At 38.2% G+C, this 16,129-nt stretch overlaps 1 protein-coding gene across 3 annotated transcripts in view; it reads left to right on the top strand.

The window, feature by feature from the left end:
• JADE3 (jade family PHD finger 3) overlaps window positions 1–16,129 on the top strand; it is a 135,720-nt gene that overhangs the window by 94,330 nt on the left and 25,261 nt on the right. For all 3 annotated transcript variants that reach the window (XM_004754969.3, XM_045068395.1, XM_045068394.1), the window contains 2 exons: window positions 10,311–10,501; window positions 13,462–13,673. In XM_004754969.3, the coding sequence (XP_004755026.1) occupies window positions 10,311–10,501; window positions 13,462–13,673 (403 nt within the window). The remainder of the gene's footprint in view (window positions 1–10,310; window positions 10,502–13,461; window positions 13,674–16,129) is intronic.

Here is a 16,129-nt window from a genome sequence, read left to right as displayed (position 1 = left end):
TTTTGAGGAACTGTCAAACTGTTTCCCAGAGTATCGGTATCATTTTACATTCCTACCAGCAATGTATGAGGGTTCCATTTCCTCCCTATCTTCACCAATGCTTCTTATTCTCTTTTTTATTATAGCCACCCTAGTGAATCCGAAGTATATCTACTGTAAGTTTAATTATCATTTGCCTGATGATTTTTTCACTGTAAGAGCAGCTTCATAGTGATAGCATCTGTAAATATTGATGTTTTATCAATCATCAAATATTTCATCAAATTTTGGTGAAATATTTCGTATTTCATCAAATAATGATGAAACTACAGAAATGTCGAGCATCTTTCATGTGCTTAGAAGCCATTTGTAAGCTCTTTTTGAAACAGAGCTTTTCTACTTTAATACAAAGAGTAATGTGACTTTCTTTCTCTTCCTATGAAACACTACTGTTCAAATAGCCAAAGTGAATCATCTCAGTTTACTTCTTTATGTTCCATCACATTCACTTCGGAACAGATGTCCTCAGCTGCTGCAAATCTGACCTGTTGGTGAACAAGGCAACAACGTCCCCAGACCAGTTTTGGGATATCCCATTTTTTTGTAGTGCATCCATGTATACCCCCTATGTATATGTTTTCTTTGGAGAAATTATTCAGATCTTTCTTCCATTTTAAAAATTGGGCTATTTGTTTTTTATTGTTGAGTTCTAAAAGTTCCTTACGTATTCTGGATACAAGTCTCTTATCAGATACATGATTTACAAATATTTTCTCCTTTTGTGAATTGCCTTTTCACTTGCTTGGTGGTGTCCTTTGAAGAACGGAAGTTCTTAGTTTTGATGAAGTCCAATTTATCTATTTTTTTCTTTGGCTGCTTGTCCTTTCAGTGTCATATCTAAGGAATCACTGTCTAAACCAATATCTTGACTTTTACACCTGTTTTCTTCCAAGAATGTTATAATTTTATCTGTTACATTTGGGTCTTTGATCCATTTGAGTTAACTTTTTATGTGGTGTGAGGTGTTAGGGACAATGCCATTCTTTTGCATGAGGATATCCATGTGTCCCTGCTCATTTGTTGAACAACTCCTTTTTTTGAAAGTGATAGACACTAAACCCCAACCCCACCTACCTTGGTTCCATGAGTGCCTTGTAAGCCAGGCAGCTGTGGAAGAAAACATAATTCTTGAATCATTAAGAAATCTCAGTTTTATTTTTTTAAATCCTCTCTCTCACAAATCTACCAGGGTGACTTTTTAATAATATTTTCCTACTTTGAACTGAGATGTGGATTTCTCTACTTATACTTCACTCTGTCCAAATATGTTCCTTCTCCCCCCACACACATTGTATGACAGAATACTGCTTTTGTGTTGCTCTTTTATTGGCTAATTTTATAATTTTTTGTGTTAGTGTTTCTTTTTATATATCTTCATTGTTGTTATTTTCATAGATTATAAAACTCCTAGAAGTTAGGAAGGTACTTTGCAACAATTTGGTTATTTATATAACTGAGAGAATATTTAAACAGTTTTTGAAATTAGAAGATAGTAGGTTTATTCTCAAAAGCCACAAATAAAAGTGTTTTCTTCTGACATAACTGCCAAATCTAAACAAATGTAAATGTTTTATAAAGAGACCTTACAGTAACTGCTTTTAGATTTAAAACTAGTATCTTTAGTGGTCATGTGTTACTTTCATGTAAAGAAGAAATGTTAATAATTATTCAGTTGTAAAAATTCTGCCTTCCACTTTTTAAAAATCATAAATCAGTGTACATTAAGAGCATGATGACATTCCTTAATTCTAGGCTAAAGTTTTTGTTTGTTTGTTTGTTTGTTTTTAAAGATTTTATTTATTTATTTGACAGAGAGAGATCACAAGTAGGCAGAGAGACAGGCAGAGAGAGAGGAGGAAGCAGGCTCCCCGCTGAACAGAGAGCCCGATGCGGGGCTCGATCCCAGGACTCCGGGATCATGACCTGAGCTGAAGGCAGAGGCTTTAACCCACTGAGCCACCCAGGCACCCCTAGGCTAAAGTTTTAACAAAGACTCTTATAGCAGTTCACAATTAGATATAAACAATATCAGAATATAAAAACAAAAATCTTCTAATACATTGTTTGGGTTGGCTCTTCCATATTAGTTTCGGTAAAACTAAAACTGAATTGGTTAGTTACTTTCTTCTTTACTGGTAGAAATCTCCCTTCTCTAGAGAAAATATTCTAAAACATAAATCTGTTAAAGAAATTTAAGACCAAGTCTAATGTAATACAATATAGTTGTCCCCCCCCAATTCCACAGGGGATATGTTCTAAGACCCTGAGTGGATGCTCAAAAACTATGGATAGTGCCAACCTCTGTGTATACTATGTTTTTTCCTCCACATACACACCTAAGATAAAGTTTAATTTATAAACTTGGTACAGTGAAAGATTAACAATTATAACTACTAATAACATGCAACAATTTTAACAATATTAGTTATGTGAATGAGCTCTCTCAAAATATTTTACTGTACTGTACTCATCCTTCTCATGATGATGTGGGATGATAAAATGCATCTGTGATGAGACAAAATAAGGTGAATGATATGGGGACACAGCTTTAGGCTGCTATTGACCAAGTATACGTCAGAAGGAGGGTCATCTGCCTCCAGTCTGGGGCTGACCACAGGTAAGTGAAACTACAGAAAGGGAAACCACAGACAAAGGGGGACTGCTGTAGTTATTTACGTTAAAATATACATGAAAATATTGGGAAATAACTTTCCAATATTGGGAAATTTGGGGAGATAACTCTTTATGAATCCTTCTTTGTATTAGACAAGATAGGCCATTTAGTATAACATCCCCCAAAGTCTCAGCATCTTAACCCGGTGAACGTTCTGTTTCTTGTACATATCTCCATCCATTGTGGGTTGGGATGTGAGTCACCTCTGCCCCATGTAGTCCTTCAGGGACTCAGGCTCTTTTTATGAGTAGGATCCTCTATTGGATAGGCCCATTTCCACTCCCTACTCCCCCCCGCCCCCAATTCTAAATCCAGTCTGCAAGAAAAGACAAGACAGCATGGAGGGTTATAGAGGTAGATTTGTGGGGGGGGGAACCGGGATTTGAAGTGGCTTATCCACCCATGTTCCATAAGCCAGAAGTCACTGAATTGGCCCACCTAACTGCAGAGTAAGGCTGGGGAATGCAGTCTTGCTGTGTGCCTAGATGGAAACAGTTTGGTGAACACATAGCATTTCTCTGCTACTCTTTGATAGAGGCGTTACAAACGCAAAGCTACATGAGCACAGGAGCCTTAGGAACCTTACTGATATTATTCACCACTGTAACCATGTAGTTGATGCTATCTATGATCTGCACTGCCCAGATTCGCATATGGTCTTGGGACCTTTCCACACGATCTCTCAGCAGGATAATCTGACTTCTTACATAGCAGCTCTGGGCTCCAAGATTGAGTATTCCGAGAGATAACAAGTAGAAGCTGCTAGTCTTAAGGCTGGGGCTCAGAAACTGACACATTTCTTGCATTATTTCCACCACATCACACTAGAGCAGTCACAGAGTTCCCAAACTGAAGAGGAGGGAAGTAGACAGAAGGATGATCGGAAGATTTGTGACCATTTTCAATCTATCACAATGGTAATATTTTAATGATTGTATTTCAGTTACTTGCCTAAAACCTACAGATGAATCAATCAGCTAGAGAAATTTAAATACTAATAAACCAAACACTTGCTTTTTATTTTTCAACTAATCTACAAGATTTTCAAAATGCTTCAGAATTTTATTTCCTAATGGAATTACAGAAGTAATTTTGGATGTATATAAATTAACTGACTTGATCCCTGGATGCTGTAACAACTGAAAAGAGGGGAAAGTGATACAGCAGAGTAAGGGAAGCAAATTCTTTCAGAATCTTTGTTACGGCTTTCAAGCTAGATTTTCCCCTTTGTTGCATTGTCCTTTGTCCAGTTGTCTTGTCTCTTCAGTGTAGTATAGTGTAGGGTGTGTGTGCGGCGACGGGAGTGGGGGGCGGTGGTGGCGGTGATTGAGGGGAGGATACAACAATCACAGAGCCAGCTTGCGCTGTAAGTTCGAGCTGTTTACGTAAGTCTGTTAACCACCACAAAGAACTTTTTGAAAACAAGTTCAACAAATAAAGATGGTATTAACTTCATTATGTGTTTGTAGGTAGACTATGGATAATTTTTTTACACTAGTCAATAATAAACGAGCTTCAGATGTTTTTTTGTTGTTGTTTTAGGTCTTTATTTGTGTTTTTAAATTAGTTTCTGTTGCTAAAGGTTCTAGTGGAAGGAAAACAGTGGTTCATGTTTGGTTGAAAGGGACCGTTCATAATTTGTATGACAGGCAAGTGGTTGATATATTTACTGTGTGTCTGTGTATGTTTTTAACATTATAGGCGAAGTACTGATTTACTGTAAAACCAAAAATGAATTAGAATACAAAACATTAACTGCATAGTATATATACTTATACACACATATCTATGTATATAGAAATAAGTGGGAATGTCCTATAACTTTCTTGTTTCACTTAACAATATATTATCAATCATGAATGATACTGAAAGCAGGAATAATTGGATATTCAGACAGGCCCCTAGTTCTCCTTGGAATGTAAACATTGAACTAACTGGACTATGGAGAGCCACACTTTGTTCACTAAACTCCAGACTCAAATATGTAACCACCAATTCAGCATCTCCATTTGGATGTCCAGCAGACATCTTACTAGACTTCAGATATCCCAAACTGAACTATTTATCTTCCCAAACTAGTCCCACCTGTAGTCCCATGTTTAACTGATGGTAGATCCATTCTTCCTGCTGTAACTGTCTTTTCAGACTTTCAGGCCAAATTTCTTAGAGTCATCTTTGATTCTTCATTGCCTCATACCCCATATTCATTCTTTTTTTTAATTTAAATTCAATTAGCCAACACACAGTACATCATTAGTCTTAAAGGAAATCTTCTTGGCCCTAATTTCAAAAGATACTCAGATTCCACATAGGAAGTCGAAGAAGGGCCTTGATGATAAATGGGAGCCCAAGCCTGCCTCCCACTCCACTGCTCCATTTCATCCTCATGCCTCCCTCATCTCCTGGCTCTCCTTGCCCCACTGTCCCCATAGCTCCTTTCTTGTTCTGTTCTGTGCTACAGCAGGCTTCCATTCTTGCTTTCAATTATGAGAGGCAGTAAGAAGCAAAATGTACAGAGCACTTGCATACACACATCTTACTGAAAGTTTAAAACAGCCCTTCGGTGGTTTTCCCATTTACTGCTGCCCCCAAACTTAGCAGCTTCAAGCGTCTATGTTATCATACTCATGGATTCTGAGGGGCAGAGTGGGGATGACTTGTCTTTGCTCTGTGTTATCTAGGACCTCATCCAGCAAGATTTTGAATTTGGGGGTGACTCTGGCTGGGGGCTAGAATCATTCCAAGGCTTATGCACTAACATGGCTGTCATCTGGGCTGGGATGGTATAGACTGTACGTGATTTAACCATATGTTTGGATTTCCTCGCAGCATAAAAATCTCAACACAGCAGACTTTTAGCAGGCCTCGGGCACATGCACATGTTCCAGCCAACAAACGAAAGCTGCATTCCCTTTTATGACCCAGCCTCACACTTCTCATAGCATCACTGCTGCCCTGTACTGTTGGTGGAAACAGTCACAAGCCTTCCCTGATTCAAGAGGAGAAATAGTCTTTACCACTGGATGGGAGAGTAGCAGAGTGACATTGTAGAAGAGCATGTGAAATTTTGAAAATAGCAGCCATCACCGAGGTTATAATTGTCTTGTGTTTCATAAATGAGTAACAGAGTTTTGTAGAGAAGCAGTCAGCCCGAGTGGCAAGATTAATAAGGAGAAACTTGGGAAACTACTACTATTACAAGGGCTTCCTATTTAGGTTGCTTTTAAGATATTTATTTCAAGCCTTTAAAAAGTCTGTAATGATATGATATTTAGGCAATTTCTGTGCTGTTCACAAAGGATCCTAATCCACTCATTGGGAAATGCAGCATAGTCTCTACCTGCCAGATAATTAGATCAACCAAAGACACACTGCTGACTCAGGTGTGCATAAGATACAGGAGGAGGCCATATGTCAGGTTAGAGTGGTTACAGCTTCCTCTTGCTGCCTCCTCAGGGTCACAGTAATGTTTACATGGGCCACAAGTAACTGGCCTACTCAAGGAGCAGGTGGATAGGCCTTTTGTTCTGTGGAGCTAAGCAGGTGCAGTGATGGGTCCTTTTATCAAAGGTAGGTCACTCAGAAAGTTATGGCAATATTCATTTACATTCAAGCATCCAAATTTAAAACTGCACTTACTTCATCCTAGTAAAGTTGCTCATACCTCTGGGCTTGTGAGCTTTTGTTGATTTGTTCACTTGGTCTGGCGACAATTCGGATGTGAGGGCGATCTGGCTGCGACATCTGTCACCCCATTGATCGCCAGGGTTGATTCGGCTGATCTGGCTGGCTAGGCGGGTGTCCCCTTCCTCCCTCACCGCTCCATGTGCGTCCCTCCCGAAGCTGCGCGCTCGGTCGAAGAGGACGACCTTCCCCGATAGAGGAGAGGACCGTTCTTCGGTCAAGGGTATACGAGTAGCTGCGCTCCCCTGCTAGAACCTCCAAACAAGCTCTCAAGGTCTGGCGACAATTCAAAGAATGTATACCTATGATATATTGGCAATTTCGGGATGATCCCGGAATTTCTTCCAGCTGTAGCAGTGTTAGGGATACTTGAAGATGGTAAAGCTGCATTTTTTTTTAAATGCCAAAGTAATAATTCTCATAGACCCTCCCTTCTGTCATTATAAATGTAAAACTTTCTCCTTGTGAGATTTGAATTAACTTACCTTTTACCCACTCATTTCCTTGCCTTTAGTATTACTGTTTCAGTCTATAATATTTTAGGACTGTCTAGGACTATCTAGGACTGTCCTAGATTCAGTCCTTAGATTCAATTCAATATGAAAAGATGAGTGACATAAAATCATTGCCATCATTATCATTATAAATTTGGGTTGGGGTATATTATACTCCACATATTATACTTCTGTGTGTATATACACACAGAAAAGTGGGGTGCCTAGATGGCTCAGTGGGTTAAGGTCTCTGCCTTTGGCTCGGGTCATGGTCTCAGGGTCCTGGGATCAAGCCCCACATCAAGCTCTCTGTTCAGCGGGGAGCCTGCTTCCCCCTCTCTCTCTGTCTCTGCCTGCCTCTCTGCCTACTTGTGATCTCTCGCTGTCAAATAAATAAATAAAATCTTAAAAGAAAGAAAAGTAAGCAAAGCATAACTGTATAACTCTGTGAATTTTCATGAGTTAAATACACTTGTTTAACTGCCACCCAGATCGAGAAATAGAACGTTACCCAACACCCAGGAGCCCTCCTGCTCATACCTAGTAACTGACCTCCCTCTCCGTAGGTGGCAGTTTTGCCAGCTTTTAACTTCATACTGAGATTAGATTGTTGTGTTCATCATTATGCTGGTGAGGTTTATCCATACTGTTGCATGTAATAGTTCATTGAGTTTCATCTCTGTGTCATATTCTATTGTGTAAATATACCACATTTTATTTATCAATTCTGATCTTCCCATTTTCAGCTAATACAGACATTTCTGATTTAAGATTTTATTTATTTATTTGTGAGAGAGAGAGAGAGACAGACCCAGCACAAGCAGAGGGAGAAGAAGGCTCCCTGCTGAGCAGGAAACCTGATGCGGGACTCGATCTCAGGACCCTAGGATCATGATCTGAGCCAAAGGCAGACACTTAGCTGACTGAGCCACCCAGGTGTCCTGACATTTTTTTAATTTTTTAGTCTACACATGTATACTCTTGTAAAGTATATTCTCCCAGATTGGGTTTAGTAGGTCCTAGGTTATATGTATATTCAGCTATGGTATCCACTGCCAAGTAGTTTGCCAAAGTGGTTGGACCAATTCACATTTCCACCAGCAGTGTAGAAGAGGTTTATTTGCTCCACTTCCTTATAAACACTGAAGTTAATGTCAGTTTTTGGTCAGTCTTTCCCAGTTTAGCCATTCTGGTAGGTAATAGTAATTACAATTTTGATTTGCATTTCTGTGGTAACTTATGAGGTTGAAAACCTTTAAAAAGTTTTCTTACCATCTGGATAACCTTATTCAGGAAATGTCTATTCAGGTTTCTTGCCTACTACTTAATTGAATTGTCTGTCTTTTTCTAATAGATTTGTGAGTTTATTATGTATTGATGACAAACAGAAGTTTTAAAATCTCTTCCTTTATGGCTATTGGCCTTTATGTCTTCTTTAAAATATATTTGCCTTCAAGGCACCTGGCAGGCTCAGAGGAGCCTGATTTTTGATCCTTGGGGTCATGAGTTTGAACCCCACATTGGATATAGAGATTACTTAAACCTTAAAAAAAAAAACTTTAAAATAAATAAATATATATATATATATATATATATATATCTGTATGTATACACACATATCATATATATGTGTGTGTGTATATATATATAATATATATGCGTATCTGGAGGTCTCTTCCAGAAGCTTAATAGACATATTAGTTTAGTTCAAGAACATTTATAGTCTACCTTGTTCCATAGAGGATTTGAGACAATTGATATGAATAGTTAGCAAAATATTCTTCCTTTTAGAACAAGATGAATCTTGAAAAAAAATTAGATATTCTATAATTACCTCATAGGCCATGCACCAAATAAACATAGCATATTTAATCTCATTGTCTTTGGAGAATTCATATGCATGTCTTGTCCTTTTCAGTTGGGTTCATTTCAATTGGAAGCAGGCCTCTGTCAACAGTTCCCAAATTTCTAGCTTCAACTAATATTTTAGGGTTCTGGGTTTTTTACTCAAATACTTGTTGCCTTTGGCTTTAAAAACTCCATATGGTAGAAAAATTAAAATGTGCAAGTGCATGTAGTTATTAACTTTTTTCAACATATATTATGTTGAATCATAACCTTTTGGAAGAATGCTTAGGAAGAAATACTTATTATATATTTACAAGGTGGACTATGCCATATATATATGTGTGTATATATATATATATGTATTCATATAAATACATTTATGTTTATGAATCCTTCTACATATATAGTGACTTGAGTAAAGAAAACTAGTTCCAGAAGCCTTTCATAGAAACAATTTTTCATTATTATATATATGTATATGTGTATGTATATATATATATTTATTTCTCTTTTTTTAGAGGACCCACTCTATTCTTTTAAATTGCCAAGGAATAAGAATCCATATTTCCTCTTGTTTATATTTTCTGATGCTTTGTGGAGTACCTAAAACATTGACTATAAAATGAGTTATCGGTATGAGAAACTTTTGATTCTTCCCTTGCTTGGTTTCTTTGCCTTGGGCTCCTAAGTGTCAGGAGGAAGGAGGAAAATACAAGTTTTCTCAGACTTGCTGGAGAAGTTGATGGAAGAACAGGAATTTTTCATCTTATCATGTTACCCTGGCTAGGACTTCTGGTTGCTATTGTGTATGGCTGGAAAATGCCTGGAGTTTGTATAAGTCTACAGCCTCTTGGCTTTACCTCATCTACACATATAGTGACAATAACAAGAAACATAACAACAATAACATTATTGAACATCTGTTTTTTACTATATGCTAAGCACTTTATGTATTTTGTACAATTGTAATAACCCTATAGGTTTGATATTATTTTATAATAATATATGACTATTGTCCTTACTTTTTAGCTAGGAAAACTGAACCTTATAGAAATGAAGTAGTTCCCCAAGATCACTATGTGAATAAGTGGCATAAAAAACAGGCTTGTGTGAGTCTATAGCCTGTACTCTTTACCACCAACCAGTATTGCTCCATGGCAGAAACTCACGGGTTTAGCCGAAGTATATCTTTGGTATAGAATCTGGCCATGGCTTTGTGCTGGTACCATCTCTTCCTCAGTTTCCCCTTCTAACCAAATGTGGTGGCTATTGCACCAAGAACACACAGTGCAACATTTTATTAGAATGAATGGTAGTAAGGACCCAGCAGCAATGAGGGTGAATGAAACATTACATTAGCAGTGGACTATTCACAGCAGATGAAAAAACTGAATTTGTAGAACCATTTACTTTCCAGAAAGGGATCTGCCATACCTCTCAGTTGGCAGAGCAGCGACCTCCCCCCAACCGTGGAGGAAAAGGAGAGCATTCAGCTCCACTGTGTCCCACCCAGTCAGTGCCTAGAATCTGTCATTTGTTGACTTATCAGTATCTTTCTTTCACTTTTCTAGGGTTGTAGCCGAGAAGGTAAAGGACGTTCTGTATATGCGACCCCGGAAGTACATCCACTGCTCCAGCTCGGAAACCACAGAACCTGGATACATCAACATCATGGAACTGGCAGCATCTGTGTGTCGCTATGACCTAGACGACATGGACATCTTCTGGCTTCAGGAGCTCAATGAAGATCTCGCAGAAATGGGTGAGTTGTTTTCCCACAAGTAAGTTGTTCCTTGACTTGCCTCGTGATTTTTTTTTAAGGTGTCGGGACCATTTAACTTGCTTTCATCCTGTGGCCTCTTTTCTTTTCTGGCCTTTTTGTTTATTTTTCTCATTGATCTTACCTTAATGAGGCATTTCTTGAAATTCATAAGTATATTGAAATAGAGCAGTAACATTTAAATCTAACCTTTTCTTTCCTTGTCCATGGTGGATAGCACAGATCAAGGGTGGTATGTAGGTTTCATAAGATTGTTTTCCAGTTCCAATTGTGAGAGTGGTCATGGCTGATTGGACTGCTGGTTAAGGAGGATTCTGAAGCTGGTTCCTGGCTCAGCCCCCAAAAAACACTCTGATCAGTGGGCAGGGCCAGGGGCAGCAGCACCTCTGCCATCTCTGCCAGCTGGAGAGAAGCTCTAACTTCAGCAGGAGGCAGCAGCATGCACCTGACAGGTCACTGTGACCAGCATGCCTTCGTGCGAGACTTCTAATTTTCCTGCCGGAAGAATGTCAGGCTTAGGGCAAAACATCCCCAGAGCAGTTCTTAGATGCCTCACTACCTTTAGTAAGTTCTGAAGTTGTCATGCAGTTCTCAAAGACTTAAATTAAGCAGAGGCAAGCAAACAAAAAAATCCTGAAAGTAAACATAATAACAGTTGTAAAGTAAGTGTATGCCCTACAGCACCATACCGGTGCACGCTGCGAAATGCTAGGCTGAAAGAAAATGCATTTTATTCTTACACATCACTCTTTGACAGAACTTCGATCTGAGCAGTGGTTGGACCTATGGAACTGTGGGTGGTTTTTAAGTCTCCATATGAGATTTGCAGAAGCACACAATTGATTTCCTTTATGTTTGAATCACATTTGTACATTGTTAGTACAGGGATCGGTGGTTTTACTTTTCTTCCCTCCCTCCCTTTTTTTTTTCCTTTCTTTCTTTTGAGGTTGGCATCTGAATGCCTATGGATAAGAACATAAAATTGTATTAAATCCAGTTTAATGTGATTGTGGTAATTATACTAGTGGTACTAGTATAACCAGTACTTATTTTTTTTAAAACTTACTGTTTTATATCTTCTCTTACTCTGCCTTCTAAGAGGAGAGAAGAGATGTCAGCTTAGGGTACAAACCACAAAGGAAGGGAATAAAAGACTGACAGAGGAGGGAAATCAGAGTATGAGAGCAGAGTCCAGTGGATTGATGGTTCAGTGTGCCATTGTGTTTGTGAACCGTATGGTGTCTGTGTGCGTTATGATCATTACAGGGCCGCCTTCAATGCGACACCACCTTACGGTGAGGTCCCTTTGGTATTTTGTAGTTAATCCTCTCTGAAGGATTTTTTGTAATCAGCTTTTTTATTTTATAATAGTTATAGATTTACAGAAAAGTGTACATTTAATACAGTTGCCATATGCCCCTCACAGTTTCAGTTTCCCCTAATGTTAATAACATCTCACTTGACCGTAGTACTTGACCGTTTCCTATTCCGGGATGCCATCCAGGACACCACACTGCATTTAGGCTTAGAAGAGTTTAAAAAGAGGATTGCTTTACTTCAAGCTTTACTCTTTAGAGTAAATGATATGATAGTAAGGCTTCTAAGAGCTTAAGATAAACTTCTAAAAACAACATTAAATTAAGCCCCTTTTTTGGTTCAGATTAAGGGATTTAAAAAATTGAGTGCTTACTACATACTGGTCACTAAACTAAGCAGTGCATAAATATTACCTCATCTCATCCTCACAAGAAATCAGGGAGTTTGTATTATGGTCCTTATTTTATAGATAATGAAACTAAGCCCTAAAGAGGATAAATAACTTGTCAAGGTTTATATAACCAATATGGAGTCAAGTTGGAATTTGAATCTAATTGCTCTAACCAAACGCTGTCCTCTTCCACTCCAGAAAAAAAAAGTGTGTAATTTGTCTTGGCTGGAAAAATGAAACATACTACCTGGGTAGTTTTTGCTTTCATAATTATATACAACACTAAAACGGTAGTTTATATGGAATTCCAGAATTTCTTCATGTATCTTATGTAACAAATGAAGTAGAATATTTGGGTGAATTTGTTTTGGATCATTTTGAGAATTATTCCTGAGTTTACAAGCTGTTAAATACACACACACACACACACACACGTGTGTGTGTGTATATTCTCACAGAATCATTAAAAAAATATGTTTAGTTGTTGCCTGTATCCACCATATAAATCTTTTAGTTGGGTTTATTAAGTTTGTAAGACTAAGAAAAATTAAAAGTATAGAAGGAAAGGGAATCAAGAGGCAAAAAAAGGTAATTTCAGAATTTGCAGTTAGACTTTTGTGGATGCTAATAGATTTCTCTTATATACAGTTCCATTGGAAAATATTATTGGATATTTTTAGAAGTCATGTTTAAAAAACAAAACATTTCATATGTACAATGACATACACAATACCTAGAATTTTCTTTTATGACTTAATACCTTTTTGTATAAAAATTTCCTCATATATTCATTAGATGTGCTCATTGGAACTATTATGCTAAGAATGAATCACTATTTATGTCCAGATAGTTACGTGATCTTAATTATTTTATTCTATAAATTAAAGTGTTCAAAATTATAAAGCTGTGAAAGTTCACCCTTAGTGGGAATAAGAGAAAACAGAGATGTAGGAGGGGGACTGATTGGGATGTAGACAGAAAATTGAAAGGGTAATACATCTTACATGAAATGTGGTAAAATGTACTTCTCCTTTCATGTGTCAGACACTAATACGTGATAAGTAAATATTAGAATAGCTTTAGTAAAAGATTCTTGGAAATTCACTTGTTTTAGATCAGAGAAGAGATGGTTTTATCTTTTAGAATCCCTCCATCCCTGCAATGGGCTCATAGTAGGTGATTTGGGATTAACAGCTAACTGACGGGTTCATTGATTGTTTGTATTTCCGTGCAGGTTGTGGGCCAGTTGATGAGAATCTTATGGAAAAGACAGTAGAAGTCCTGGAACGCCATTGCCATGAAAATATGAACCATGCTATTGAGACAGAGGAAGGGCTAGGCATAGAATATGATGAAGATGTGATCTGTGATGTGTGCCGGTCTCCAGACAGTGAAGAAGGGAATGATATGGTGTTCTGTGATAAGTGTAACATCTGTGTGCATCAGGTTAGTGAGAGTGGAAACCACCACCTCCCCACGGTCAGCCTTTCTGAAGCTCAGTGATGGTCTCCAGCACCCATATCTGGGTAGCAATTTGCATTTAATAAGGGTGAAAATAAAGATTTGGCCTGACTGTTCTTCAGTAATCCCTTTAGAAACAATACTAATGATCCCCAAGGTGACTTACTTTACTAACTTTAACTCAGAAGCTAAACCCAGATCTTTATTATATCCCTTCATACCTATGCCATTGAGTTTGCCTTGTTCAAGACTTTCATCATCCCCTGGGGAGTCTCTTTGTTGCCTGCCTGGGAGTCTCTCCTTTGCCTTGGAATCCCTGTTACATCATCAGGTTATACTCCTGGTTCCTAACCTTGGTGAGATCATACTTCCTCCAGGTAGAAATCCAGACTTTGTCTCAGCCCTTTTCAGTCCTACTCATATATAACTCCGAGGAAGCAGAGTCCACTATGCTTTTAAAGATCATATAATTTTAGGGCTGTAAAAGACCATCCCACTCCTCAGTTCTACAGATAAAACCAGAAAAGATGAAATGTCTTTACCCAAGTGCTTACAGCTAGTTCTTTGTCATCCTTTCCACCATAGTGTTTTAATTGATGATGATAATGATTTCAGCGTTCTTTTGAGCTCTTTTCTTCCCCTCATACGCCCTATGCTCCAGCAAAATAAGTTTACTTAAGGGGGAAGTGATGACTATTCCTGACACTGTCCTGTCTCTGTGTTTTGGCCACACTCCAATTTAAAATGTTTTCTTCCACCTTCAGCTATAAAAAAAATCTACAGGACTTCTAGGATTTGATTTAAATCTTTTCTTGAACTCTCCTAAATAATTTTTCACTCTCCTGAACCTGTTTTGTGTTTCATTTATCATATTAATTTATCTAGCAAATAGGTATGCAACACCATCTACCATCCCATGTGCCAGGACTATGCCACATGCTGAAGACACAGTCAGTGACGAAGAGGCAGACATGATCTTTGCCCTCGGGGTCATCAGAACCTGGTATAGGGGCTACAAGGATACTGCTCAGTTAGCACAGTATGCTGGGTGTTTTCGTGGCTAGAAGTCCATGCTGCTGTGAAAGCACATGGGATGGATGGGGATCAGGGACAACTACTAAGTGGCATCCAAGCTGAATCTAAATGCCACAAAGAGCAGCAGGTATGTTCAGGCAGAGAAGAGAACAATTCAGACAGGTAGTGAGAGTGGGCACAGTGTATCAGAGGGAACTCTGGAGCTCTTCAGAGCTGCAGAAGGGAGTGGGGTAGAGTAGAGGAGGGTGGACAGTGAGGGTAGAGAGGGACACAGGAGCCACAGGTGACGGGCCTTCACTGACAGACTAAGGAACTTTGGCTTTGTCCTGTCAACCCTGAAGGCTGTGAGTTGTATCTTAGAAAGATCATTCTGCCCACAAAATGACTAAAATGATTAGGTAACGCAGTGGAGCACCAGGCTGGCTCAGTCAGTGGTGCACGTGACTCTTGATCTTGGGGTCATGAATTTGAGCCCCGTGTTGGACCTAGAGTTTACTTAAAATAAAATTTTTTTAATAAATAAAATGATTAGGTAACACAGGAAATTGAAAAAAAAAAAAACAGGGCTTACAACTTTATTCAAATTACCTGGGCCACCTAACCTAAACCTCTGTATTAAAAGGTACTCAAAATTATTCCGTAACCAATTAGATCTTCTTCGTTTTTCTTGTTTCCTTTAAAAAAGAATGAACTTCAAATTTTTCTCTTCACTCTATCAGTTATTGGCGTTTATGTCACATCTTTAGCAAGACAGGAAATTTTGTGTTAGTATGAACTTAAATATTTGATAATATGGGTCCACAGTCCTTCCTCTACAATTCCAAAAATTTCAGAAGCTCTGAAAACTGCAAGATTTTGTTTAAGTCTGGCACCAAAACTGATTATGGGCAATACTAGAACTCACCCAATACGAGGCTCTTTATAGTCTTAATGCCATTTTGTATAAATGCTTATGTAGTTTGCTAGAGAAATGTAATGTATTTGATAATATGGTACTGTCCTTGGTCCCATTGAGTTTTAGGTAATATACCACGTATGTATTCACTACTTTCCTAAGATCTGAGCAATTCTGAATTTCCTTATGTTTCTCACCTAGGGTTTTCAGATAAATAATTGTAGCCTTGAAGGGAAAATAGTACAAAGGTCATCTGTATATATTTTCAGCAGCTGTTCTTAACAGTTGGGACCAAATATTAAGGAATTATTTTTCAGATTCCTTGACTAAAAAAATGAAATGTAGCTTAATAATTCTCCTCAAAGAGTATTTGTTTTGAAAACATATCCAGTAATAACTATAAATGACGTGCTTTCCTCACGTAGAAAGTGATGACAATAACACCTGACCAGGCCTTGCAGAATGTAAGCTGGTATGTATTATGGCTGAATGTTGGTACCACATAAAGTTT

This window comes from Mustela putorius, unplaced genomic scaffold (genome assembly GCF_011764305.1).
Source record: "Mustela putorius furo isolate JIRA1106 unplaced genomic scaffold, ASM1176430v1.1 tig00003903_pilon_pilon_pilon, whole genome shotgun sequence".
NCBI classification, from domain to species: Eukaryota; Metazoa; Chordata; class Mammalia; order Carnivora; family Mustelidae; genus Mustela; species Mustela putorius.
This window is presented reverse-complemented; position numbering and strand designations above follow the sequence as displayed.